We start from the raw sequence: 26,008 nt of genomic DNA, 5'->3' as shown, positions 1-26,008 counted from the left end.
GTTCTTTTGTGATACCAATGGATGCACAGTTGGCCTCAGATTTGTGGTTGTGTTATTCACTTCCAGGGTCAGAGGTCATTTGTATTTCTTTTGCAAATACTTCCAAAGTAATAGTCCTTCATTTGCTCCACTGTCAACTAAGGAAGGATTTTCAGGAACTTGGCTCTGTGATGAGCTATTTTAAAAATCTAATTAAAAACTGTTTGGACAGTAGAAAAAAGGGCAATAACCAAATGGATAAAGCGAACAAGTGAAATAATAACTCCAGCCCAAATCAGCAACCCTTCCAGGAGTCACTGTGTCAACTCATGTGCGTAACACCCTGGTTTTCAGTTCTGTCATTGTTTGTGGCACCTACTGATTTCCTTTATTTTCTTGTGAGCATAGGTACACATTTCAAAGGATGCTTATGGTGTCTTGTATTTTGTTCTAGCATCTTCAGGTATTTATAGCGAGACCTTGTTTCAAATTATCTAGACTACACTATTATCAGAACCAGACTTCTTACATAAGCTCCTATTTTTATAAAAGTATTTCTTTTTATTTTTTCATTCTGTCTTACATATGTATAGAAAATGCTTAAAATGATGTTGTGCTAATGTTGATGATGGTTGTTTATGGAAAGTGAAAACTGCAGAATTTTTTTAAAAAAATGTTTTTGTACTTTTATATATGGTTTAAATCTTTTATAATGATCATGTACTGTTTTTACAAAAACTCTTTTCTTTTAAAACTTAAAAAACTAAATCTGTAGAGAAAATCATGCTATTCAGTGTAAAGAATGTTTCTGATCACTTTCCCTTAGAGTGTGTAAACATGACTTGTATCTACTTATGTCTGTAACAGCTGCCTCTTTCTCTGAGATCAGTAATTCCAATTTGTGATCCTACTCCCAGGTACGGCGTCGGCCCCTTAATAACCCACCTGTTCTTCCAGCTAAGCAGAATGACTGTGCTGTTAAACAGCAGCTAACATGCGTCCTGGCTGGCAAAGGTGTGCCACCTTCCTCCACTGCTAAACCATTTTCTAGCCATGCCAAATTGAAACCCTCAGCTAAGCCAGACTCACAGCTCCTGATCATGGCAGGTGTTCAGAAGGCTGAGAAACTAGCCTCTACTAAGCTAATGCCAGTAGCACCTGCAGAAGTTAATGATTCCAGATCAAGACTCCTGTTTGAGCATCACTCACAGAGGAAAGATGGATCAGCTTGTCCTATTAGACTTGGTCTTGAAGAACAACTGAAGCCTCAGGAAGTCTCAAGGACCACAGTGAGACCTCCAGAGCGATCTCGCTCCCAAGGATGTAGCCCAAGTCGAGAGTTAGGATCTAAGGTCATTTGTGTGTCCTCTCCCAACATCTCCAAAGTGACAAGCCCCAAGTTGTCCATTACTGCAAATAAGGCGGGCCTTAGAGACTCATGTGGGCCTCAGGGCAGGAGGGGCATGAATTCATGCATCCTTACAAGTACCTCAACTCCTCTAAGAAGTGCTGCATCGCTAAATAACCTCTCTTTGATGCATGACCACGTGGCCCTCAGTGTTCCTGGCCCCAAGCGTGAGTTTAGGGGAGGGCCACCTACAGATCCCCTTGGAGAATACTGTAATTCTTTGCAAAGCATTCGAGAATTCCTTCTTTCCCCTATGCAGCTTCCTCAGGCACAAATGTACCAGAAAAGGGGAAGAAGCCTGGAGCAGTTTCCACTTCCTTCCTTCAGACTCTACCCAGCATGTTCTGATTTGAACTTAACCACTTTGACTTCATTGTTACCTAGTTACTATTTGTCCTCATCACTAAGTTTCCTGGCCTGTCCTCTCCATTCAGAAGTAGTTCACAGTTCCCGAGCTTTCAGAAGCCATGGTATTCCTGGGGGAAGATCTTTGCAGATGTCATCAAAGCAGTTTTCTAGACCTCCTAATTCCCCTGTGCTTCCTGGCCAGGCTCCCAGCAGTAAAAGAAACCTAGCAGTTGGGCATGCAAACAACATGGCTGTGTCATCGAGCACTCCAGATGTGAGGTTCCCTGGCCATTATAAGTCTGGGCCCCCTCTGGTGGGTGACATCTTACAAGGTCCCTGGCTTCCTAGCAGCTGGTGCTTTTCCTTCGGGCTTCAGGCACTTCTAGACATATGTGGGAACATTCTTTTGGGATTTCATGTTTAGTCCTATCCTCTGGGTGTGGATATAAGCTGGATTAACATAATCCAGCTTCCAACTAACTATCAATCTATTCATTAAACAGTTCCCAAGTCTTAGAGTGGGTGTTCATATTTTAGAAGACAGATGAAACACTTAGATGATAGAATGAGTGACAGTGCTAAATTTGGGATTGGAGCAAGTGGTGTGCTAATAAGAACAAATAATTGTCTGCCTTGGTTTGATTCATCATTTTCTTAACACCCACTTCTTAAAATGGGAATAAAAATGAATATGAGGATCCTTATCTTCTTGATCTTTTAATGCTTCTCATCAGCAATGTATGAACTTTTCTTCTAAAGCATTATTCACAGGTTTCTTTTCCTATAGTAGGGAGGTAGGTGGGTCTGAAAGTAGACAAGCAGTAAAATACATTTCAAGACTTTAGATAGGGACAGAATCTCTAGCTCAGCAGTGTCTTAGTTATCAAACAATACAAATAACCTGGGTTAAACTCGCTTTTGGAGGTAGAATGAAAGATACCATTTTCTTATTCAGATGCATCCTCTGCTAGGATATAAATTTGAAAATGTCTGTGCCAGGAATGGGTGGGCTGCTCTGCCCATGCCACAGTCTCCTGTGATACGGGGCTGGGCTCTTTTGTCACGTATGCCATTGAAGGTCCTGCCCAGCCACCTTCCACCACTGCAGCCTCTTCTGTAATCTTCTCCATATTTGTTTTCTGACTTGACTCTATACCTTCTCATGAAGATGGGTTTTCCTTCTTTGATTACTTTTCCATCCACTTATTTCTCTTCCTTATTCCAGATCAACAGTTTTTCATTAGCAATGTGACGTTATAAAGCTTGATCTTCTGCGTTTTTCTTGCTTCATTTTGTAAAACATCTGTCATCATCGCGTTTCTCATTACCTGTCTCATTAACTTGTTGGATGCAATAAGAACAAATGAAAATACTCGATAATTTGCAAATCTTGTTGCGCTCTTCCCACTTTCCTTTTACTGAGTAGTCTATCTGTTCTGAATGTGACATTGACTTTGATTTTCAGATTTCAGCCAGAAAGGAACATGAATGTCTCTATTAAAAGGAGGGGTACAGGTATTCTCATTCCTTTCAAATTCTCTCCCATTTCTGGATTGGGATGGAAGGCAGATCTGTTCTGTGAAAACATCAGAATGATATTCTGTTAAACATCAGCAAAACTTGAACTTTTTTTTATATTGTCCCTTTTTGAAAGATAGATTCCTTTTCTTATAATGTCTTTTTCTTTTAATGGGACAGATTTCTGTTCCTTATAATGGCATGTGATTGTCTGGGCCTAGCAGTAACTGTGTGTGCCTCCCCGACCAACACGTACTTTTTTTTTATTTTCACCAACACACAGCAGTGACAGAATGCTCTGTCTACTTGAGGATTGCATGAGATGGTATTTTAACTTTTTTTTAACACTCCATCATGTTCTTTCTCTGTGATGCATGCCAGTCATCTGGCTATGGTTTTATTTGGCAAATAATGGGCCACGATGTCTCTTTATATCCCGTTAGCCCATTGTGCTTTGAAATCCCTGTACATAAGAACTCCTTCTCCCCTTGGTTTTCTCTGCTCTACACTGATGTGTGTTTTCTTTTTATGTGAGTTATTTTATATATGAGGTCCCAAATTGCCATTTAGAGAGTGTATAGCTCTGCTCCCATCTTTCCTCAGTTTCTGCTTCTCTCTCTTAAGATTTAGCATAAGAGAGACTTGTAAGGAAGTAGTAAGGAGTTTGAGTTCCAGTTCTTCCACTTCCTGGCTATGTGACGTGGGACAATCTCACAACTTTCCTGAGAGGCACCTTTCCCATCTGCCCTTCTTGCCTCGCAGTTGGGAGGGTCCCGGGTAATTGTCTGTGTGAATGTGCCATGGAAACTGGAAGCACTGACAAATGCAAATGAAGTATAGTATGCAGCATATTCACATTCTGTTCCCAAGGCCATTGTCACCTACAAGGAATAAGTGTTTTGCCTCTGTTGTTTCTGGTTTGGATTTTACATGGGCAGTTCACGAGCATCTCCCGTCTCCCCCACCCACCTCTCCCCAGTAATAGATGTGCACTTCCTCATTTCCCATCCCAGCTTGCTAAAGATTTGCCTCATTGCTTTTAAGTTATATGCTCCGTTCACATGAGGATTTATACTTTTCTCTGGAATGAGTGATTAGGAGTGGATCTTGGAAAAGTAGTCCAGGCCCTTGTCTTCAGGCGAGACCACATTTTAAGCATTTCATAGGAGTGAGCATCTCCCTTGTCCTCAGAGGTGACTTAGAGAAGGAGTAGCCCCAGTCTTGCTCAGTAACCATTGGCCCGCGTGGTTTTGCCAAAGGACAGTATGATTCAACTCTTTGTGTGACCAGTGAGTGCAGGGTCAAAGTATCTGGGGAGCACTTAAAAGTTATTTGCTGACTTCTTTCTTTTTCTCCAACATTGCCAATAAAGACAAAAAAAAACTGTTTTGTTCAGTTGGATAAAAAAGGAATTCCCATACAATTGTGTTCAAGTCACCACATATTAGCTCTTAAGTAAGGCCTTTTAAGTCCTTCATAGACCCCTACGGATCCTGCATCTTATAAAATGTTTTAAAAATGCATCCATATTACATAGTAAATATATTTTTGCTGTCAACATTTTAAAAATTACTTCTATAATTTTGTTTTGAAATTCTCTCTCAGCGAGTATCATTCATTATTGCAAAGTGAGCATTGTAAGCTATAAATTGTTTTCAAATATATGAACCAGTTTAGCAATTGACATTGATATAATGTTTCCTCTTGTATATGCTTAAACATGTTTTTATTCCTTTTGAAAACCTTTTTGAAATCTTGTAATCAAAACTTTTATTTTCAGGTCTTCTGTATTTGTGGTCTTTCTACATCTCAGAGGCCTTAGACATCACTCTGATCGTACCCAATGGACAGCACAGCCTGCCTGGAGCAGAATTTTATTTCTGAGACCACAATTATTTTTTCCTTCCCCTCATAATACTATAATAAATAGTATAGCATTTCTGCAGAGGTGATCCAAATCTTCCAAAGTTATTTTAGTTTTGATGTAGAAACAATCCTTTTAATAAGAGAAAAATTGGTTTTATAGTAAACTGATCAAGCTCTCCTAATCTTGTTCTCTATATTCATTGAGAATCCCTTCAACTGTGAAATCCTTCGTAACACGTATCTTTTGTTGTTGTGCTCTAGCATCCTGACACTCTGTGTCCCATCATGCTACTAGAACACTCTTTTTTGGTTGTACTTCTGATATTTTACATCTTCTTGGCAGCAGGAGATTAGAGCAGAGGCTCAGCTAATAGATTTTTTTTCAGTATCACACAAGGCAGATTGAAACGTATCTTGATTGTACCCCAGTTTTTAATCGCATGTATCCTTATTCTAGGAGGAGAAAAGACATTTTTGTTTTTGGTCTTTTTGTTTTGGTTTTACTCATGTGTCTATCTCCTGTTCAGTTAGTAGACATGAGATGTGATGACTCAGGAGACAGGACTTTGCCCAGTATCAGAATAATTGGAAGGGGCCTGCTTCTAGACACACTACCCAGCTTCCCTTCTGTTCATCTGAAACTGTTAATTAGGATGTCTGATACGACATCTTTGCTCCAGTACTCCTGCTCTTCCTTTGGTGCAAAAGCAATGGGCAGCATTATCTTCCTAAAGACTTTAGGATAAGATTTTCTAGAGACAAAGTATGTAGCCAGATGCCCCATTCTTATACTTTTCTTGTAGATTTTCAGATTTCTTTAGATAAACTCCAATCCAGGGAATTTCACCTCACTGGGTCATCCTGAAATAGTTTGCAAAGTGTAATAATAGATTGATTATGCCATATAGTTTAGAATGGTACAGACTGAAACATAGTAACAGTAGGATTTAGCATGTAAGTCAACTGATAGAAGGTATGGGAAGTTTTCCTAGAAGTGCATCAGTAATATCTATACACAACTAATCAAACCCATTAATTGCCTATGAAAATCAGCACCCTGCGTTCAGCCCTGCTCATTTCCAGTGACACCTCTAGGGCCCGTGTGGCCTCTGGTCCTATTAGAGGCAAGGATGCTTCCTTTACTGGAGCTTTGCTGCTGGCAGTTGCGAAAAGAATTCTTTATCTCAAAAGTGGTTTGTTTGCTCAAGATGGAGTCTTTTGGAGCAGACTTTCGACTGCTGTTTTTAATGTGCTGTCTTTAACTGTATGTTTAAAACTGAGTGTATTTTACAGTTAAAAAAAATAATAATGACAAGTATTCTTCACTCTCTGAATATATTTGGTTCCAGAATGTTAGGTAACTGATGCCTGTGGTTTGCGTGGCCAGGTTTTTAATCTGAAAACATGGTTGAATCTCTTGGGCTCCTGGGCTCAGACAGCAATGGTTTAGATGGTGGGAATTCAGATCGTGAGCTGTGCCTTGTACATACGACTTATCTATTAATGATCTTTCCTGGAAATAAGAAAATGGCTAATATTTGACTAATTCTAGTGGTCTGGAAATAGTCACCTTCTTTTCAAAGAGTCTGGTATTTGGAAAAGCAATGCATTGCATGCCTTGGTCTTAGTTTATCTGTTGCTGTTTTTGTGGGACTTCCTCTTCTTTGTGGTCTTACCTTGAAGCTGGCTTTGTTCTCTTCTTTTGCTCAGTGCAATAGCCAAGTAATTGCTGATGTAATACTTTGCACACAGACCTACACAAAGTATACATGTTGTGGTTTATATTCTTGGCTTTTTGCAGCTAATCTTATTTGGTATGTGGTAAGCTTCTGGGACATGGAATTTCAAAACCAGAGTCAACTGGATGCTAATTGTATGTACCCTGCACAGCCATAGTGGGGGAAGAGATGTTCAAATCACCCCTAAGTAGAGGCAGTTGGGTGGTTTTCTGTTCTGTATCATATCTTAACATGTTAAAATGTTTGCAGTTAATATGAGAGTTTAAAAAACCAACGATTGTGTATGTGAGACTGAGTCTGCCTCTAAAAAGATTCAAAATGGGATAGGGAGGGTGGGAAAAAATGGCTCCTTTGAATTTTTATTTCAAATCAGGCAGTAAAGTGAATAAAGACTCTTAGCTGCTACATACCAATATGCCTTGAGGACCTGCGTGTGGGCTCTTGGAACACTCAGACGGTGAGTCAGCAGTAGAGAGTGAAGGCTTACACTGAAGAGTCATCAGAGTGGGCTGCATTGCCCTGGTGGGTTGGAAAGTACAGATGTCAAACTGACCCTAAAGAAATAAAGGACAGGATAAGATGGATTTGGAAGAAAAGTCCTAGACCTTTTGAAATTGTCAAAGATCTTAAAGCATGTCTTGCAGTGTCCATCTTGTTTATCTAAATTTTCCTTTAAAAATATCCTCTGTGACAGTCTGCTGCCAACAGGTACTAAGGGTAATTTTTACCTGTAAAAAGGGCATTCCCTGGTACTGTGAGCTTTTCCTATGGAACACTCCTGATCAGTCATCTGCTTGGGGCTGAGAGAGACTCTGCCAGAAAGGGAATGACAAGGAAATGAAATGGCCAGAAAGGAGAGAGGGTTGGAGGGGAGAGAGAAGAGGCGGGGAAGCAAGAATGAACTTCACGTGTGGAGAAGCAGGGAGGAGGAAGGGGAGAGTGAGGCAGTGGAGTCTAAGCTGGAAATGGAAGCGATGAGGAGGGGCAATGTATTTTAGGAGGCAGGGAGAGGCAAGTGGAAAGAAAGGGCCCTAAGGAGACAAAAGGAAAATGATACGGGAAGTCTAAGACAGGCCGTGCTCGTTAAGTGAGCCTCCTGAATCACCCACTTGCCTGTCAGAGGGCATGTGAAGAAATGGAGGGTTAGAGCTGGCAGCTTCCTCCTCTTGTCAGCCCTCCGGTGTTCTTCCCCTCCCTGTCCCGTGGGTCAACTCAAGGCAGTTTGCTTTTCTTCCCGGGCAGTCTTAATACCTACCACGGTTCCCTCTGTCTCCCTCACTGACCCCATGGCTTTGCCACCAATCTGTAAGATAATGTCCCAATCAATGCAAGATTAACTCTAAAGCAGACCCCAAATTCTCAGCGAACTGAAATAGCCCAAGATAATGGGTAATGGAAGGGTAATGGCTTAACTGTTCTGTGTGTTTTTCATGCTAGTGTTTACTCAGACAGAAACAGCTTTTTTGAAAATTCTTGATGCAGAACAGATACGGAGAATTTTGGCTCCTTAAAATGCATTGATCAGAGGGACACAAAAATGGCTGTGCAGGTGACTACAGAAAATCCTTATTTCTAGGAAATAAATCAGCGTCTATCCATTTATCCATTGAAGCACTCTTTTTTTTATTTTTATTTTTTGCTTCTAGGTAGAAGAACGGTCGAGGCTCAACCGGCAGAGTTCACCTGCCATGCCTCACAAGGTTGCCAACAGGATATCTGACCCCACCCTGCCCCCGAGGTCAGAGTCCTTCAGCATCAGTGGAGTGCAGCCTGCTCGGACACCGCCCATGCTCAGACCAGTCGATCCCCAGGTACATTTCTCCCCTTCGTTCCGTCGGGCATTTCAAGAGGGTGTACAGTTAAACCTACTAACAGCCCAGGGGGTGGTGACATGGATTCAGGCATAGGACCAGTCAAATCATGGCCCTTAAAATAGACTCTGTAGTAATATAGGAGGCTGCACAGAACTTGAAAGGTAGAGGAAGCAGTGAGAGAGGAAAAAGCACCATTTTTAACTTTGAGTCAACCAGAGTCACTTCTTGTAAACTGGCCTCTCTGGAGAGCCCTAGGAGTTTCTGTGAGGTGGAAAACAAGCATCCTTTTAGTTATAATTACCAAACTAAAATTTGTATAGGCCTTTAAAATATACAAACTATTATATTATCTTTTATTCTTGGGATTTGAACCTGATCCTGAAACCGGAAAAACTAAATGGACTTGGTTAAGTAAAATGGTGTCTCTAAGCGCATGGTGCCCGAAGTGTGGTCACTGGACCAGCAGCATCAGCATCACCCAGGAACTTGGCAGAGATGCAGATTCTCCAGTCCTCCTCAGACCTGCTGATCAGCAGCTCTAGGGTTGGGTCTGGCTATCTGTGGTTTAACAAGCCCTCTAGGTGTTTCTGATGCTCTTTAGAGTTTGAGAACCACAAGTTTTTATTTTTTTTTAATTGAGGTAATATTGGTTTATAACATTATATAAATTTCAAGTGTATATCATTATATTTTAACTTCTGTGTAGACTACCTCATATTCACCATCAAAAGTCTAGTCGCCATCCGTCAATGTACACCTGTGCTCCTTTATCCCTTTTGCTTTTTCCCTAACCCCCTTCCCCTCTGGTAACCACCAATCTATTCTCTGTATCTATGTGTTTGTTTGTTGTTGTTGTTTGTTTACCTTCCACATATGACTGGAATCATGCCGTATTTGCCTTTTTCTGTCTGACTTATTTTGCTTAGCATAATACCCTCATGGTCCATCCATGTTGCTGCAAATGGCAAGATTCCATCTTTTTTTGTGTCTGAGTAGTATTCCATTGTATAGGTATACCACATCTTCTTTATCCATTCATTCACTGATGGTCACTTAGGTTGTTTCCAGGTTTTGGTTATTGTGAATAACATTGCAATGAACATAGGGGTGCATATATCTTTTTGAATTGGTGTTTCTCTGTTCTTTGGATAAATACCCACAAGTGGAATAGCTGGATCATATGGTAGTTCTATTTTTAATGTTTTGAGAAATCTAAATACTGTTTTCCATAGTGGCCACACCAGTTTACCTTCCCACCAGCAGTGTATAAGAGTTCTCTTTTCTCCACATCCTCTCCAACACTTGTTATTTCTTGTCTTTTTAATAATAGCCATTCTGAGATGCATGAGGTGATATCTCATTGTGGTTTTAATTTCCCTAATAATTAGTGATGTTGAAGATCTTTTTATGTGCCTGTTGGCCATCTGTATATCTTCTTTGGAAAAATGTCTGTTCAGCTCCTCTGCCCATTTTTTAATCAGATTGTTTGTTTTTTTGTTGTTGAGTTGTATGAGTTCTTTATATATTTTGGATTTTAACCCCTTATCAGATAATATGATTTGCAAATATCTTCTCCCAATTGGTAGGTTGTCTTTTCATTTTGCTGATGGTTTCTTTCGCCATTCAGAAGCTTTTTAGTTTGATGTAGTCCCACTCATTTATTTTTTTCTTTTGTTTCTCTTGCCTGAGGAGACATAGTCAAAAAGACACTGCTAAGACTGATGTCAAAGAGCATACTGCGTATGTTTTCTTCTAGAAGTTTTATGGTTTCAGGTCTTACATTCAAGTCTTTAACTTTTGTCTGTGGTATAGGATAGTGGTCTACTTTCATTCTTTTGCATGTGGCTGACCAGTTTTCCCAACACCACTTATTAAAGAGACTTTCCTTTCTCCATTGTATGTTCTCAGCTCCTTTGTCAAAACTTAGCTATCAGAGAACCACTGTTTTAAGCTATTTGAAAAAGAAAAAAGATTACTCCACTTTAAGAAAAGGAGGAAGTTTGGGGAAGTTTTAGAGGACTTTTTAGATTATGTATGCCAAAAATGAAATATGTAGTGAAATAAAATATGAAATTTCATGAAAGATAAAGGTAATACAGCTGCTTTCACTCAAATGCCTTAAATTTCTTCCAGGCATCCACCTGTGTTAACACTTCCACATAATATTTTGAGATCACCTTTGAAATATGTAATGCTATTTGAACTGGAGTTTAAAAGGCTAGAGAAAAAATCAAGGATTCTTGGTTTTAAATTTGCCTTTAGTACATGAGGTCCAAGATTTTTGAGCACCAGCCAGCTTAGCATGCCTTCTCCTTGGTTGTTTTTATTTGTATATAATTCTTTCACGCCTAACCTTCCATAGGATACATTTTTGTAAGAACTTCTCTTTTAGCACGCAAATGACCTCTTTTAAAACCTGTGACTTTGAACTTGTAGTGTACTTTGGTTCAGTAAAAGGGGAGAATGGAGGGAAAACTTATGAAACTTTATGAAAGTGACTAGGAAATGAAAAGGTAGATATCCTGTGACAGCTAATTGGATTAAGCACTCTTCAGGTGGTTCGATTTTTATTTTTATTTTTTTGGCTCTTTTGGAGTAGATTTGTGTTTTGTACTACATATGTTTAAAATATGCTTTGTTTTAATATTATTTAATATATTTAATGATGTTTAACCTTAGTATAAATCTGATTGGTTATAGTTCAATTCTGGTTGAAGCATAACATTCCGCTGAACTAGACTTTGAGGATTTTCTCTGAACTATAGTTAGTAACATTCCGGATTTCAGACCAAAGAGGGTCTGAAGAGGCTGGGGCAGGGCTGCTCCAGGGATAAAATTCTCAGGTGCTAGAGGAATGGGGCCAGGCTGGTGTAGAAAGGCTGTGGAAATGCCCCCCAGAAGTCCAGGCATTGAGATTTCAGACCAAAGAGGGACTGATAGGTCCCTTGGATAAAGCAGATAGTAGATTAACGTTTGTTGAATTAACAATTTAGAAAGCACTCTAGATGTTTTCCTAACCAAGATTTATTGACCACCTTCCACATGCCAGGCACAGTGCTAGATTCAGAGATATGATGTCAGACGTGGCTCCAGTGTCCAGGGGGCTTACCTTCACGATGGAGGAGACAGGCTTACATGGGCACTAGCAATAAAGTGTGAACAGTGCTAGTGGTAAAGGGTACTCTGAACTCTAGATTTTAATGATTTGTTATAGAGCCACATTTCCTGAATGTCTTGCCTGCATGAACAATATGAATACATGCCAGATTGTGAGAGTTACACCTAAAAAAAACGTCCTGGTGTCAAGAGGTATATAATATCATAGATGGTAAGAGCCAGTCCACCAGAAAGCAGGATAACATAGCAGTTGCGCGTATGGGCTGTGGGCATATGTCTGGGTTCCAATCCAGGCTCCAGCACGTATTAGCTGTGAAATCTAGGGTGTTACTTAACCTCTCTGTACCTTACAGCCTCATGTGTAAAAGGAGGAAAATAATTGTGTCCACCTCATGGTAGACTTAGTGAGTTCATAAGAAGATGTCCAGAGCAGTTCTTGTTTTACAGAGCAATAACATTTTCTAAAGTCAAGGTTAGGGGTTTTAAAGGAGGTGGTGTATAATATTAGAAGAGAAGTGCTTGTAAATATATCATCTTGCTGGTCAATTAATTGTTCACTAAAAAGTGCTATTGTTATTATCATCACCCTTATTTCACTGACTTCATAGCAGTCTCAAGGAAATCATTTAACTTTTTGCCAAGAACCCTGGTTCAGCCACACACATAGGTCTAAATGGAAAATTTCAGAGAGCTTTTAAAAGCTTGCTGCAGAAAGCCATGGTGGGCTCCATGTACTCCAATTCTTGTGCCCTAAAACTGTATTTTCCCTCCCACGGAGTGAGGTACAGGCTGATCTGCTTTCTCTTCTAATAATGCTGCTCTGATGTTGGTTTGGTGCTTAGATCCCACATCTGGTAGCTGTAAAATCCCAGGGACCTGCCTTGACCGCCTCCCAGTCAGTGCACGAGCAGCCCACCAAGGGCCTGTCTGGGTTTCAGGAGGCTCTGACTGTGACCTCTCACCGTGTTGAGATGCCGCGCCAGAACTCGGATCCCACCTCCGAAAACCCTCCTCTCCCCACTCGAATTGAGAAATTTGACCGAAGCTCTTGGTTACGACAGGAAGAAGATATTCCACCAAAGGTAATATTACTGGGATGTTTTTATCATCGTCATCGCTGTTTATTATTATTACCCCTATTCCAGATCTTTCATGGCAATGAAGAACATGATAATGACAAAGCACTGTCCCTTCTCACATTTGTTTTGGTCCCTTGTCATTCCCAAGCTAGGACTTGGATTGTCATTTATCATTTCTGACTTCTGTTTTCCCCAAAGAAATGGAGACTCAGGTAGACTGAATGACTTGGAAGCATATATTCTGTATCCAGAATTAGAACTCTTAACCCCAAGCATTCTAAACTTTATTTTACTATCCATATTAAGAAATAGAATAATGGCTATCTCCTTTGATGACCGAATCTACATCTAGACCAATTGAAAACTTCCAGATAAAAAGTAGAAAATTCACTTATTCCTATTTTTAATAACACAAAGTGCAATGAGATTTCGAGTATTCAGAAGGTAGTATTGCTCTTAGGATATTTTAGTAGGCCCCATTTAAAGAAAGCTCCTTCTGGGCCAGCTCATAATCTAATACCAACCTTAGTTAATTATTGAGGATAAAACTGTAGAGTAAAATGATGAGCCAGCCCACTGGATAGAACAGTCCTGGGTTCGGGTTCTTGTTTTGTGTTTGCCTATACCAAGTTGTTACTTTTTCCTCAAAACGTCCCGAAATGTGGCCACGCATCTCACTACAGACAACTTGAAAGTGTTTCAAAATACTGAAGAAACTTTTGCATCAGATTCTTCCTAGTTCAGGATTCCTCTTACTCCTGAGCTCAGCACAGGGGCTATGACAAATGGAATATCCCACAGTTTCCAGAGATCAATGTCATTGTTGTTTCCAGGAAAAAAAAAACTAACACTTTTTACCCAATGATTTTTTTTTAAATATTTTTGCTCATTTTCTGCTCAAAAGGGCATTATAACAGGATTTCCATTATTTTGAAAATGAAGATAGCTGATAATGGTTTTTTTGTTGGTGTTCTCCTCTTGTGGAAGCAGAGATGCCTTTGGAAAAGATTATTTAGGGAGCAAAGTTCAATATGGAAAATAGGATAGCAGAGAAATGGAAAATAGGATGGGCAGAGACATGGAAAATAGGATGGGCAGAGAAATGGAAAATGGGATGGGCAGAGGAGCAAACACGAGAGGTGAGGAAAGTGACTGTGGGAGTTATTGGTCCACTCTCTAAAAACATGCAGGCGTACACTTACAGAGCTGGGAGAAAAATTAAGATCAATGCAAAGATTTTAGATTTTAATAATTCATTAGACTCTTTCTTCTCTACAACTATTTAAGTTTACAAAAAGAAAAAGGAGGAATAGTAGTAGTAATGTTTCATTTGAGCAGGTGGTGATACTGATTTGGTCATTCTGTGTCACTTGACTGACTCATCTTTCTAGGTCTTTTATCTTAAAATGTATGATAATAACCGATAAATTTATGTTAATGTTAATATCATTAAGTATATTAAACAAAAATATTAAAACAAAGCACATCTTAAAAATATCTGGTATAAAACACAAACACACTTTAAAAGAGCCAAAAAAGTGAATGAAAATCAAAGCACCTGATGAATGTTTAACCCAAAAAGCTGTGACAGGATATCTGTGTTTCCATTTCCTAGTCAACTTTCATAAAGTAAGTTTTCCCTCTTTAGTACACTTGCAATATTGATTTCATTAAAAAATGTTTCATAAAATGAGGCATACCTGCATTCTACCTTAGGCCCTTGCCAGATAAGCTAATAATGCATTTTCCTACTGTACCTCACAGTCCAATTGGTACTCGCATAGTCTTTTTGAAGACCCTTCCAGTATTTTCAGTATTCATCCTGTTTTGTATAACATTTGCAAGTTGACCTTCCAAAGCGCAGCATTTTGGGTTTCATTTTCAATTAGTAATTGCAAGCTGATTAGGAAGTAGAAACGTGCGGGATCTATTGCAGTAGTTTTTCTGAGCTCACTGACATGTGGCTTCTGTCCCAGCTGCTAGCCGGATACCGTAGTTTCTCCCCAGATTTCGTAATTTCCTTATCTGTTTATCGGTTGGGATGTGAGCCAAAAATGAAGCTCGGTTTATCTGGAAGGTGCTCATCTGATGCCCTTTCCAATGATCAGGTGAGTTAATGGTACCCTAAAGAAATTTCTGGTATCTACCACTCTTGCACAAATGGAGGTCAATTATTTTAATCCAATGAATTAAAATTAGTTTGGTCTGTTTTTAAACTTAATTTTAAACTTGAGGACCATACTCCTTAATGGTTGCTGAATTTGCCTCACTGCTATTCATTTGACCTTGTTTTAGGAGTTAAATATTTCTTTGAGAAATGAAAGGTATTTCTTCCCTGTTTCTGATAGTTTGTAAATCTTGGCAAATCTTTGGAAAGGAGTAGGTTTCTTTTCAGTAAGTAGCCTATGGAAGCTATTTTACAGAAAATATTTCTGAATTCTGGTTTTCTTTCAGGTGCCTCAAAGAACAACTTCTATATCCCCAGCGTTAGCCAGAAAGAATTCTCCTGGAAATGGTGGTGCTCTGGGACCCAGACTAGGATCTCAGCCCATCAGAGCAAGGTAAGGGAAGGAAGATGGTTACGGTGTAGGGAAAAGCTCCCACCCACCATTGTTATTGTCTTCCTTGCTTTCCTAAAAAATGTCTTTGTTCTTTTTTCACTTCGGAGGCACGTTGACTGGCCACCTAGACTGTAAGCTTTGGTAGGCCAGGCCACATGCCTTTTATTTCTTCGGTAGCCTTTCACGGAAATCAGCGCACAGTGGGGGCTCATGAATGAATGAGTAAATGAATGAATGAATGAGGCAACCCAGAAGCCAATCAGGTCTACTTTAGTTGACAGTTTAAAAAATCTGGGAGTAAAATTGCAAATGTAAGTCTGGTTGCAGTACCCCAAAACATTACCTCAGAGACAGTTTCATGGTGTCAGCAGAACAGAATGGCCTGGTTTGAGACGATTTTTAGCATCAGGTCAAGAAATGTGCCCTGGGAATCTTGAAACATTACTAAGTGATTGCCAAGGAAATACAGTCCTGACCAGCTTCAGAGGTTCCCTAGCTTGGCAAATGACAGAAGGACTCGCTCTTATGAGGAAATCACCTCTTTGGCATTATTCAGGGTCACTAAATACAGTTATGTTTCCACTGTTGCTCTGTGCTCTCCTAGAACTTTCCATCAACAATGTATATTCCTACAGTCAGGAAGTTGCATCCACTTATTGCTTGGCGTAGAGGTCTCAAGAGAAGCTGGAAAGTAAACAATATCTTTACAGTATCTGAGCAGATTTTATGTGGTAACAGATGCTGTTTGCGGCTATAGTTCATCAAGCTTCCCTCAGATTTTTCATGATGAATACACCCCTTTTTAGGACCAACTGAAATAGCAAATGGCCTCTGCTGAGACTATAAAAAGGATGAGCTTTGGCAGGCTGTTTACTTCTTTTTCATTGTGTTCATAATAAGAGAAGGACTCTCACTTGCTAGTGAGAGAGAAAGACTGGAAATGCAGGTTTGGATTATTCGTACATATCTTTAAAATATGGAATGCCTTTGATCATGAAGCTTTAATTTTCCTCTTCACATGAAAAGCCTTAGGAAGGGGTCAGTCCATAAGTAAGATGGAAGTGCCCTAAGTGCTAATCCATTTAGGGCAAAGAAGCCAGCCCATTCTGATTGGAATTACCAATTGCAGGAAGCTCTGAATGAGCCATTTTTTTCCAGTGACTTATCAGGTTCACGCCAAGCTGGTGTTGCTAAGCAGCGCTGAGAAAGACTGGAATGCCCTGTGACCAGGGAGCCAAAGGAATGTTAGTCCTGGACTGCCAGCCTGAACTTTATCAGTCCCCCTCTTCAAGCAGTGATAAGCCCACAATTTATCAGCGCTTTTTCTCCTTTGAACTCTGCCCTCGAAGCTCTGTTCATTGAAATAATTGCTTGGAATTTTAGTTGCTATAGATCAAGCATCATTTCAGCTTTAAGTCTTTTTCTATTAACCAAAAGAAACAGAGAGAACTATCATTATATAGTCAAATGAAGAGCAGCTCTTTGTTCCTTCTCAAATGTTGTTTTAATGACATTAGGGCCTAAGATAGTTGATGTTTGTTGGTCAGTTTGCAAACCATCCACTTTTCCCTTGGAACCACTTAAATATGGTACTTTGTGCAAAGAATGGAGACGTTTTGAGGCAGCTAACATTTGTCTGCTTACAGAGGAGGTATGGTGGGAGTGAGCTGTGAGGTAATAATCACTCGCCTACAGTGAAAGTCAGAGCAACGGTGGGGAGGGGAGGGACGGAGAATCTCCATCTCTGCCATGTGGAGTAATCCTACCGCACACGCCTGCTTCTTACTATCACGTATCTCCAAGCAGCCAACATTTAAGATGTGAATCAGACTTTGCAACTCTCGATTGGATTGCATTTTTAAAAGCTCCAGGATTTGGCTTGTTTACTGTAATAGGCATAGCTTTGGTTCATCTTCACTGCATAATAAAGCACCCCAAAATTTAGTAGTCTGAAATAATAACAATTTATTATTTCTCATGAGTCTGTGTTCACTAAGAAGTTCTGCTGGTCTCGCCTGACCTCACGCACACAGCTGCACTGAGCTGAAGGTTTAGCTGCACTGAACGTGTGGTCTTTCATCCTGGGCTTCTTTATTGTTTGGCCATCTCAGGACGGCATTCCAAGAGAGAAAGCCCCAGTGCACAAGTGCTTTTCAAGTGTTCGCTTGCACGTCTTTGCTGATGTCCCATTGGCCATCACAAGTCATGTAGTCCAGCCCTGAGTCCGTGTATAGAGGAAATACATAGGGGTGTGGACACTGGGAGATGTGATTCACTGGGAGCCGTTACTGTAACACAGAGACTGTCTTACTTTCTGTTGGTCCTAATGAGGTCTTTATAATTCTTTTCTGTTTCTAGTTTATTTTTTTATTGTGGTATCATTGGTTTATAACATTATATAAATTTCAAGCGTACATCATTATATTTCGACTTCTGTATAGACTGCATTGTGTTCACCACCAAAAGTCTAGTTGCCATCTGTCACTGTACAGATGTGCTCTTTTACCCCTTTTGCCTTCCCCTAAAACTCCTTTCCCCTCTAGTAACCAACAATCTGTACTCTGTACCTATGTGTTTGTTTCTTGCTGTTGTTTGTTTATCTTCCAAATATGAGTGAAATCATACGGTATTTGGCTTTCTCTGTCTGACTTATTTTGCTTAGCATAATACCCTCAAGGTCCATCCATGTTGTTGCAAATGGCAAGATTTCATCTTTTTATGGCTGAGTAGTATTCCACTGTATATATACACCACATCATCTTTATCCATTCATCCAAGTCTTAGGTTGTTTCCAAGTCTAGGCTATTGTGCATAATGCTGCAGTGAAAATAGGAGTGCATGTATCTTTTCCAATTAATATTTTCATGTTCTTTGGATAAATACCCAGAAGTAGAATAACTGGATCATGTGGTAGTTCTATTTTTAATTTTTTTGAGGAATCACTATACTGTTTTCCTTAGTGGCTACAGCAGTTTACATTCCCACCAGCAGTGTACGAGGGTTCTCTTTTGTCTACATCCTTTCTAACATTTGTTATTTCTTGTCTTTTTAATAATAGCCATTCCTATGGGCATGAGGTGATTTTTTGGTTGTGATATGGGTATTGTGGTTTTGATTTGCATTTCCCTAATAATTAGTGATGTTGACATCTTCTCATGTGCCTGTTGGCTGTCTGTAGATCTTCTTTGGAAAAGTGTCTGTTCAGATTCTCTGCCCATTTTTTAATTGGGTTGTTTGTTTTTTTGTTGCTGAGTTGTATGATGTTGTTGAATTTTAGATATTAATCCTTAATCAGATATATGACTTACAAATATATTCTCCCAGTTGGTAGGTTGTCCTTTCATTTTGTTGATGGTTTCTATTGCCATTCAGAAGGTTTTTAGTTTGATGTAGTCCCCTTTGTTTATTTTGTCTTTTGCTTCTCTTGCCAGAGGAGACATATTCAAAAAGATACTGATGTCAAAGAGTGCTCTGCCTATATTTTCTTCTAGGAATTTTATGGTTTCGTGTCTTACATTCGAGTCTTTAATCCTTTTTTTTTTTTGAGGAAGATTAACCCTGAGCTAACATCCACTGCCCATCCTCCTCTTTTTGCTGAGGAAGACTGGCCCTGAGCTAACATCTTTGCCCATCTTCCTCTACTTTATATGTGGGACACCTACAACAGCCTGGCTTGATAAGCGGTGGATAGGTCCATGCCCAGGATTCAAACCGGTGAACCCTGGGCTGCTGAAGCAGAGTTCGCATACCTAACCAGTGTGCCACCAGGCTGGCCCCTCTTTAATCCATTTTGAGTTAATTTTTGTGTGTGGTATAAGATACTAGTTTACTTTTATTCTTTTGCATGTGGCTGTCCAGTTTTCCCAGCACCATTTATTGAAGAGACTTTCCTTTCTCCATTGTATTTTCTTGACTCCATTGTCAAAAATTAGCTGTCCACAGACGTGTGGGGTTATTTCTGAGCTTTCAGTTCTGTTCCTTTGATCTGTGTGTCTTTTTTGTGCCAGTACCATGCTGTTTTGATTACTACAGCTTTGTAGTATACTTTGAAATCAGCGAGTGTGATGTCCTCAGCTTTCTTCTTTTTTCTCAGGATTGCTTTGGCTATTTGGGATCTTTTGTTGTTCCATATAAATTTTAGGATTCTTTTTTTATAGTTTCATGAAAAATGTCATTGGGACTTTGATAGGGATTGCACTGAGTGTGTAGATTAGCGTGGACATTTTAACTTTGCTAATTCTTCCAATCCATGAGCATGGAATATCTTTCCATTTTTTTGTGTCTTCTTTGATTTCTTTCAACAACGTTTTATAGTTTTCAGTGTACAAGTCTTTCACATCCTTGGTTAAAGGTATTCCTAGATATTTTATTTTTTTTGTTGCAATTGTACGTGGGATTGTATTCTTAATTTCTCTTTTTGCTATATCGTTCTTAGTGTATAGAAACACAACTGATTTTTGTATGTTGATTTTGTACCCTGAATACTACTGTATTCATTTGTTATTTCTAATAGTTTTTTGGTGGATTCATTAGGGTTTTCTATATATAAGATCATATCATCTGCAAATAGTCACAGCTTTACTTTCTTCCTTTCCAATTTGGATCCCTTTTATTTCTTTTTCTTGCCTAATTGTTCTGGCTAGGACTTCCAATACTATTTTGAATAAGAGTGGTGAAAGTGGGCATCCTTGTCTTGTTCCTGTTCTTAGAAGGATAGCTTTTAGTTTTTTACTGTTGACTCTGATGTTAGCTGTGGGTTTGTCATATATGGCCTTTATTATGTTGAGGTTCTTTCCTTCTATACCCATTCTATTCAGAGTTTTTATCATAAATTGATGCTGAACATTGTTGAATGATTTCTATCTATTGAGATGATAATATGATTTTTATTCTTCATTTTGTTACCAAAAAAAGTACCCAGAAAAATACCCATATCACATTGATGGATTTACAGATGTTGAACCATCCCTGCATCCCTAGAATAAATTCTGCTTGATCATAGTATATGATCATTTTAATGTATTGTTGTATTCAATTTGCTAATATTTTGTTGAGGTCTTTTCCATCTATGTTCATCAGTAATATTGGCCCTTAATTTTCTTTCTTTTTTTCTTTTTCTTTTGTCTGGTTTTGGTATCAGGGTAATGTTGGCCTCGTAGAATGAGTTAGGAAGCATCCTCTCCTCTTCAATTTTTTGGAAGAGTTTGAGAAGGATATGTATTAAATCTTCTTTGAATGTTTGCTAGTATTCACTAGGGAAGCTGTCTAGTCCAGGACTTTTGTTTTTTTGGAGGTTTTTGATTACTGTTTCAATCTCCTTACTAGTGATCAGTCTATTCATATTCACTATTTCTTCTTGATTCCGTTTTGGAAGGTTCTATAATTAAGAATTTATCCATTTCTTCTAGATTATCTAATTTGTTGGCATATAGCTTTCTATAGTATTCTCTTATAATCCTTTGTATTTCTGTGGTATCCATTGTAATTTCTCCTCTTTCAGTTCTGATTTTATTTATTTGAGCATTCTCTCTTTTTTACTTAGGGAGTCTAGCTAAAGGTTTGTTTATCTTGTCAAAGAATCAGCTTTTAGTTTCAGTGATCTGTTCTATTGTCTTTTTAGTCTCTATTTCTGCTCTGATTTTTATTATTTCCTTCCTTCTACTGATTTGGGGCTTCGTTTGTTCTTCTTTTTCTAGTTCCTTTAGGTGTAATGTTACATTGTTTATTTGAGACTTTTCTTGTTTCTTGAGGTAGGCATTATATTGCTATAAACTTCCCTCTTCGTACCACTTTTGCTGTATCCTATAGATTTTGGTATGTCATATTTTCATTTGTCTCCAGGTATTTTTTGGTTTCTCCTTTGATTTCTTCATTGATCCAATAGTTGTTCAGTAGCATTTTGTTTCGTCTTCACATATTTGTGACTTTTCCAGTTTTCTTCTTGTAGCTGATTTCTTGTTTCATGCTGTTAGTCAGAAAAGATACTTGATATTATTTCATTCTTCTTAAATTTATTGAGACTTGTTTTTCACCTAATATATGATCTACCCTGGAGAGGGTTCCACGTTCATTTGAAAAGAATGTGTATTCTGCAGTTTTGGATGGAATGTTCTGTATATACCTATTAAGTCCATCTGGCCTAATGTGTCATTTAAGGTCAATATATCCTTACTTATCTTCTGTCTAAATGATCTATCCATTGATGTAAGTGGAGTGTTAAAGTCCCCTAGTATTATTGTGTTAATGTCAATTTCTTCTTTTATGTCTGTTAATAGTTGCTTTATATATTTAGGTGCTATGTTGGGTGTGTAGATATTTACAAGTATTATATCCTTTTTGGATTGTTCCCTCTATCATTAGGTAATGCCTTTCTTTGTCTCTTGTTATAGTTTTTGTTTTAAAGTCTATTTTGGGGGCCACCCCTGTTTGTGGTGGTTAAGTTCAGCATTCTCCGCTTTGGTGGCCTGGGTTCACAGGGTCAGATCCCAGGCACTGACCTACACCATTTGTCAGCCATGCTGTGGTGGTGACCAGTATACAAAACAGGGGAAGATTGGCACAGATGTTAGCTCAGGGCAAATCTTCCTCAGGAAAAAAAAAAAAATTATTTTGTCTGATACAAGTGTTGCTACCACAGCTTTCTTTTTGTTTTCATTTGCATGGAATATCTTTTTCCCTCTCTTCACTTTTAGTTTTGAGTGTCTTTAGGTTTGAAGTGTGTCTCTTGTATGCAGCATATATATGAGTCTTGGGTTTTTTAATCCATTCAGCCACCCTATGTCTTTTGATTGGAGCATTTAATCTGTTTACATTTAAAGTAACAGTTGATAACTATCACCTTTTCTTACCTTTTTTCTGGATGTTTTTGTAATTCTTCTCTGTTCCTTTCTTCTTCTCTTGCTCTCTTTCCTTGTGATTTGATGACTTCTTTTAGTGTTAAATTTGTGTTCCTTTCACTTTATCTTTTGTGTATTCATTGTAGGTTTTTGGTTTGTGATGACCATAAGTTTTGTATATAATAACCTATGTAAATAGCAATTTATGTTAAGTTGATGGTCTCTTAAGTTCGACCTCATACTACTAGCACTACACTTTTACTCTGCCTCCCCACATTTTGTGTTTTTGACATCATGTTTTACCTCTTAATTTTGTGTGTCCCTTAACATAAAGGAGAGTTTAGTAGTTTTATCTTTTGACCTTCCTACTAGCTTTATAGGTGGTTGATCTACTACGTTTACTGTATATTTGCTTTTACCAGTGATATTTTTTCTTTGATAATTTTCTTATTCCTATTTGTGGTCTTTTCTTTTCCACTTAAATAATTTCCTTTAACATTTCTTGTAAGGCTGGTTTAGTGGTGATGAACTTCTTTAGTTTTTTCTTATCTGGAAAACTCTTTATCCTTCCATTCTGAATGATAACCTTGCCAGGTAGAGTATTTTTGATTGTAGGTTTTCTCCTTTTGGCACTTTGAATGTATCATGCCACTCCCTTCTAGCCTGTAAGATTTCTGCTGAAAAGTCAGTTGATAGTCTTAGGGGGTTTCCTTTGTACATAACTTGTTGCCTTTCTCTTACAGCTTTTAGGTTTCTCTCTTTATCGTTAATTCTTGACATTTTAATTATAATGTGTCTTGGTGTGGGCCTTTTGAGTTCATCTTGTTTGGTATTTTCTGTGCTTCCTGTATTTGGATGTCTGTTTCCTTTCCCAGGTTGGGGAAGCTTTCAGCTATTATTTCTTCAAATAAATTATCCACCCCTTTGTCTCTCTCTTATCCTTCTGGGACACCTATAATGCAAATGTTAGTACACTTGATGTTGTCCCAGAGGTCCCTTAGATTGTCCTCATTCTTTGTTTTCTTTTTTGTTCTACTCTACTCTGATTTCCTCTACTCTGTTGTCCAGATAACTGATCTGTTCTTCTGTGTCATCTACTCTGCTGTTGATTCCCTTTGATGAATTTTTCATTTCCGTTATTCTTCAGCCCTGATTGGTTCTTTTTATATTTTTTAATTCTTTGTTGAGGTTCTCACTGTGTTCATCTATTCTCCTGAGTTCAGTGAGCATCCTATGACCATTAGTTTGTACTCTTTTTCAGGTAGATTGTTTATTTCTGTTGCATTTAGTTCTTTTTCTGAGGATTTGTCCTGTTCTTTTATTTGGAACATACTCCTTTGTTTCCTCATTTTACCTACTTCTCTGTGCTTATTTCTGTGTATTAGGTAGATCAGCTACATCTCCCAATCCTGGAAATGTGGCCTTATATAGGAGATGTCTTATGGGGCCCAGCAGCATGCTTCCCCGTCATCACCCATGCCAAATGCTCAAGGAGTGTCCTCTGTGTAGGCTGCATGTGCCCTTCTGTTGTAGTAGGACTGCTATTGCTTTGGGCACACAGGTGGGCTAGGCTGGCCCTCAGGCCAGCTGGTTGCAAAGCCCAGCCACATGTACATGTGCAGCTGCTACAGGAATGTTATTGGGTAAGGCAGCCACAACCTCCCCCTGGCTGGCTGCAAGGTCTGGTAGTGCACAACTACTGTAGGTTTGCTGGTGAGCGAGTTAGGCCCCCACTATAGCTGGTTGCTAGGCCCAGGGACACACAACTCCTGCAGGCCCCCAGTGTGGCTGGCTTTACGGCCCAGTGGGGTTCAGCTGCCTTGGGTGTGCTGATGCATGGGGTGGGTGAGGCTGGCTGTGTAGTGCACTGTTGTTCCAGCCTGCTCTTGGCTGGGGCAGGCCTACAACACAAACTGGCTATGTTGCCCAGGAGCACACAGCTGCCTCAGGTGCACTGATGGGCAGAGCAGCTCCCCAGTGTGGCAGTGCACAACCGTTTCAGGTGTGTTGATAGGTGGGGCAGACTCCCTGTGTGGCTGTTTACGAAGCCCAGTGGCACAAGTCTGCTGTGAGCTCACTAGTAGATGGGGCTGGTGCCTGAGGTAGGCTGCCTGCTGCCTGGCTATGCTTGATTGCCTTGGCTGCTCTAGTAGGTGGGGAAGAACCCTGCACTAACAGGCTAGAGGAAGGATTCCGATGGCACCTGCCAGTGTCTGTATCAGCACAACAGAACTAGATCACAGTAATGGCTGCTTCCAGTGTCTCAGTTCCTGGGGGAGTGGTCCAGCCATCTCCTGCCTTTCCAGGATTGGGTCTGAGCTTAGTAAGTGAGTCTCTTTTACCAATGGACTATCCACTTTTCTATCTGGTGTTTTTGTGCTTGTTTCCATGTTGAGCAAGTCTGTGTGGGGGCCCTTTAAGAGCAGGTTTTCCTTTCCCTGAAGTTCAGTAGTTTTCCTGGGCATATTCCCTGTTGGTTTTCAGTCAGATGTTTTGGGGTCTAATCTGTCTTGTGCTAGATGTAAGGGCTGGGGTGCCTAACGTGGTGCTTGAATGCCTTTCTCCACTGGGAAGAGCTTTGTACTTGGAGATCACTCCTGACTGTGAAGTGCTGTGGCAAGGCTGTAGACTTTTTCCATCAGCAGGGCTGTATCTCTGCCTCTTCCACCCCTCTCTGTGCTGTCCCTTGTTGTGGAGGTTGTTTTCATTCAGTTTCCAGATCTCTCTCAGAGGACATTGCTCCACAGGTAGTCGTAGGTTTGTTGTGTGCATGGGAGGAGGCGAGCTCAGGATCCTCCTACACTGCCATCTTCCAAACTCTCCTCATAATTCTTTTTGGATCATTTGACAGACAACTGCCCACCCATAAAGTCATAAAAAAGGATTGCTTTTAAATAATTTGTTCTTTACAATGCTTCCTTATACTTGGTCAATATTCCTTTTGTCCTCTCAGCCTTTTCTTTGAAATGACTCTTACGGGAGACTAGAAAGTTAGCAAAGTTAGAATGGATCCCAAGAAAAATGACACATATAGTAAGGGACAGATTTAAGATGTTTTGTTGTTATTTTTATTTTATTTGCTAAATTCAGCAAATGTATATTGAGGACCCACTGTGTACAGGGCTGCAGGTGACCTTGGGGCCGAGTGACTCAACCAAGGCTGCCTGCCTCTGGGGCCCATGGGTCAGAGGATATACTATGCCTGCTGCTCTTTGGGGCAAGATTCTACTTCTAGCTTTGCTTTCTTATTTTAATTTGGAGTGAATGTGTGAATTCACTTATCTGAAGAAGGCAGAGCCTCTCTCTTCTCCTTCTGTGGCAAACTTAGGGACCTTAAGTTTGAGATAATTTGTGTCTCAACGTGGAAGGAACCTGCATCCCTGAGTCACCACTTGGAGAAGAACCACCAAGGAGAGCACATCTACCCGTGTATGTTGTGATGTGAGTGAGAAATAAACCATTGTTGGGCTAAGCCGCAAAGAAAAAGAAAGGCAGAGCCTAATTGTAAAGAAGCCCAGTTTCTGGACTCACCTTCCTGAATTCAGTGCTAATGGACTCCAGTTACTAGGTGCAAGATGTTATATAGAAACTGCAGAATGTGTAATATTTTTGGATAATTTGGGAAACAATGTGTTGAAATCAACAAAGTACTTAGTACCCTGAATAGAACACTCTTGAATTAAAATGGGAATATATAAGCATGTACCTGTAACATGAGGGAAAAAAGCAAAGTGTTACCATTT

The 26,008-nt window shown here is 39.6% G+C and overlaps 1 protein-coding gene across 33 annotated transcripts in view; it reads left to right on the top strand.

The window, feature by feature from the left end:
- TNIK (TRAF2 and NCK interacting kinase) overlaps positions 1-26,008 on the top strand; it is a 383,771-nt gene that overhangs the window by 306,290 nt on the left and 51,473 nt on the right. For 16 of the 33 annotated variants that reach the window (XM_008512892.2, XM_070583105.1, XM_008512891.2 and 13 more), the window contains 3 exons: positions 8,505-8,669; positions 12,632-12,871; positions 15,323-15,429. In XM_008512892.2, the coding sequence (XP_008511114.1) occupies positions 8,505-8,669; positions 12,632-12,871; positions 15,323-15,429 (512 nt within the window). The remainder of the gene's footprint in view (positions 1-8,504; positions 8,670-12,631; positions 12,872-15,322; positions 15,430-26,008) is intronic. The other 17 variants (XM_070583121.1, XM_070583113.1, XM_070583127.1 and 14 more) reach the window with 2 other exon arrangements.

This window comes from Equus przewalskii, chromosome 18 (assembly GCF_037783145.1).
Source record: "Equus przewalskii isolate Varuska chromosome 18, EquPr2, whole genome shotgun sequence".
Taxonomy (NCBI): domain Eukaryota; kingdom Metazoa; phylum Chordata; class Mammalia; order Perissodactyla; family Equidae; genus Equus; species Equus przewalskii.
The sequence above is the reverse complement of the archived record's forward strand: the minus strand, read 5'-3'. Positions and strand labels throughout refer to the sequence as shown.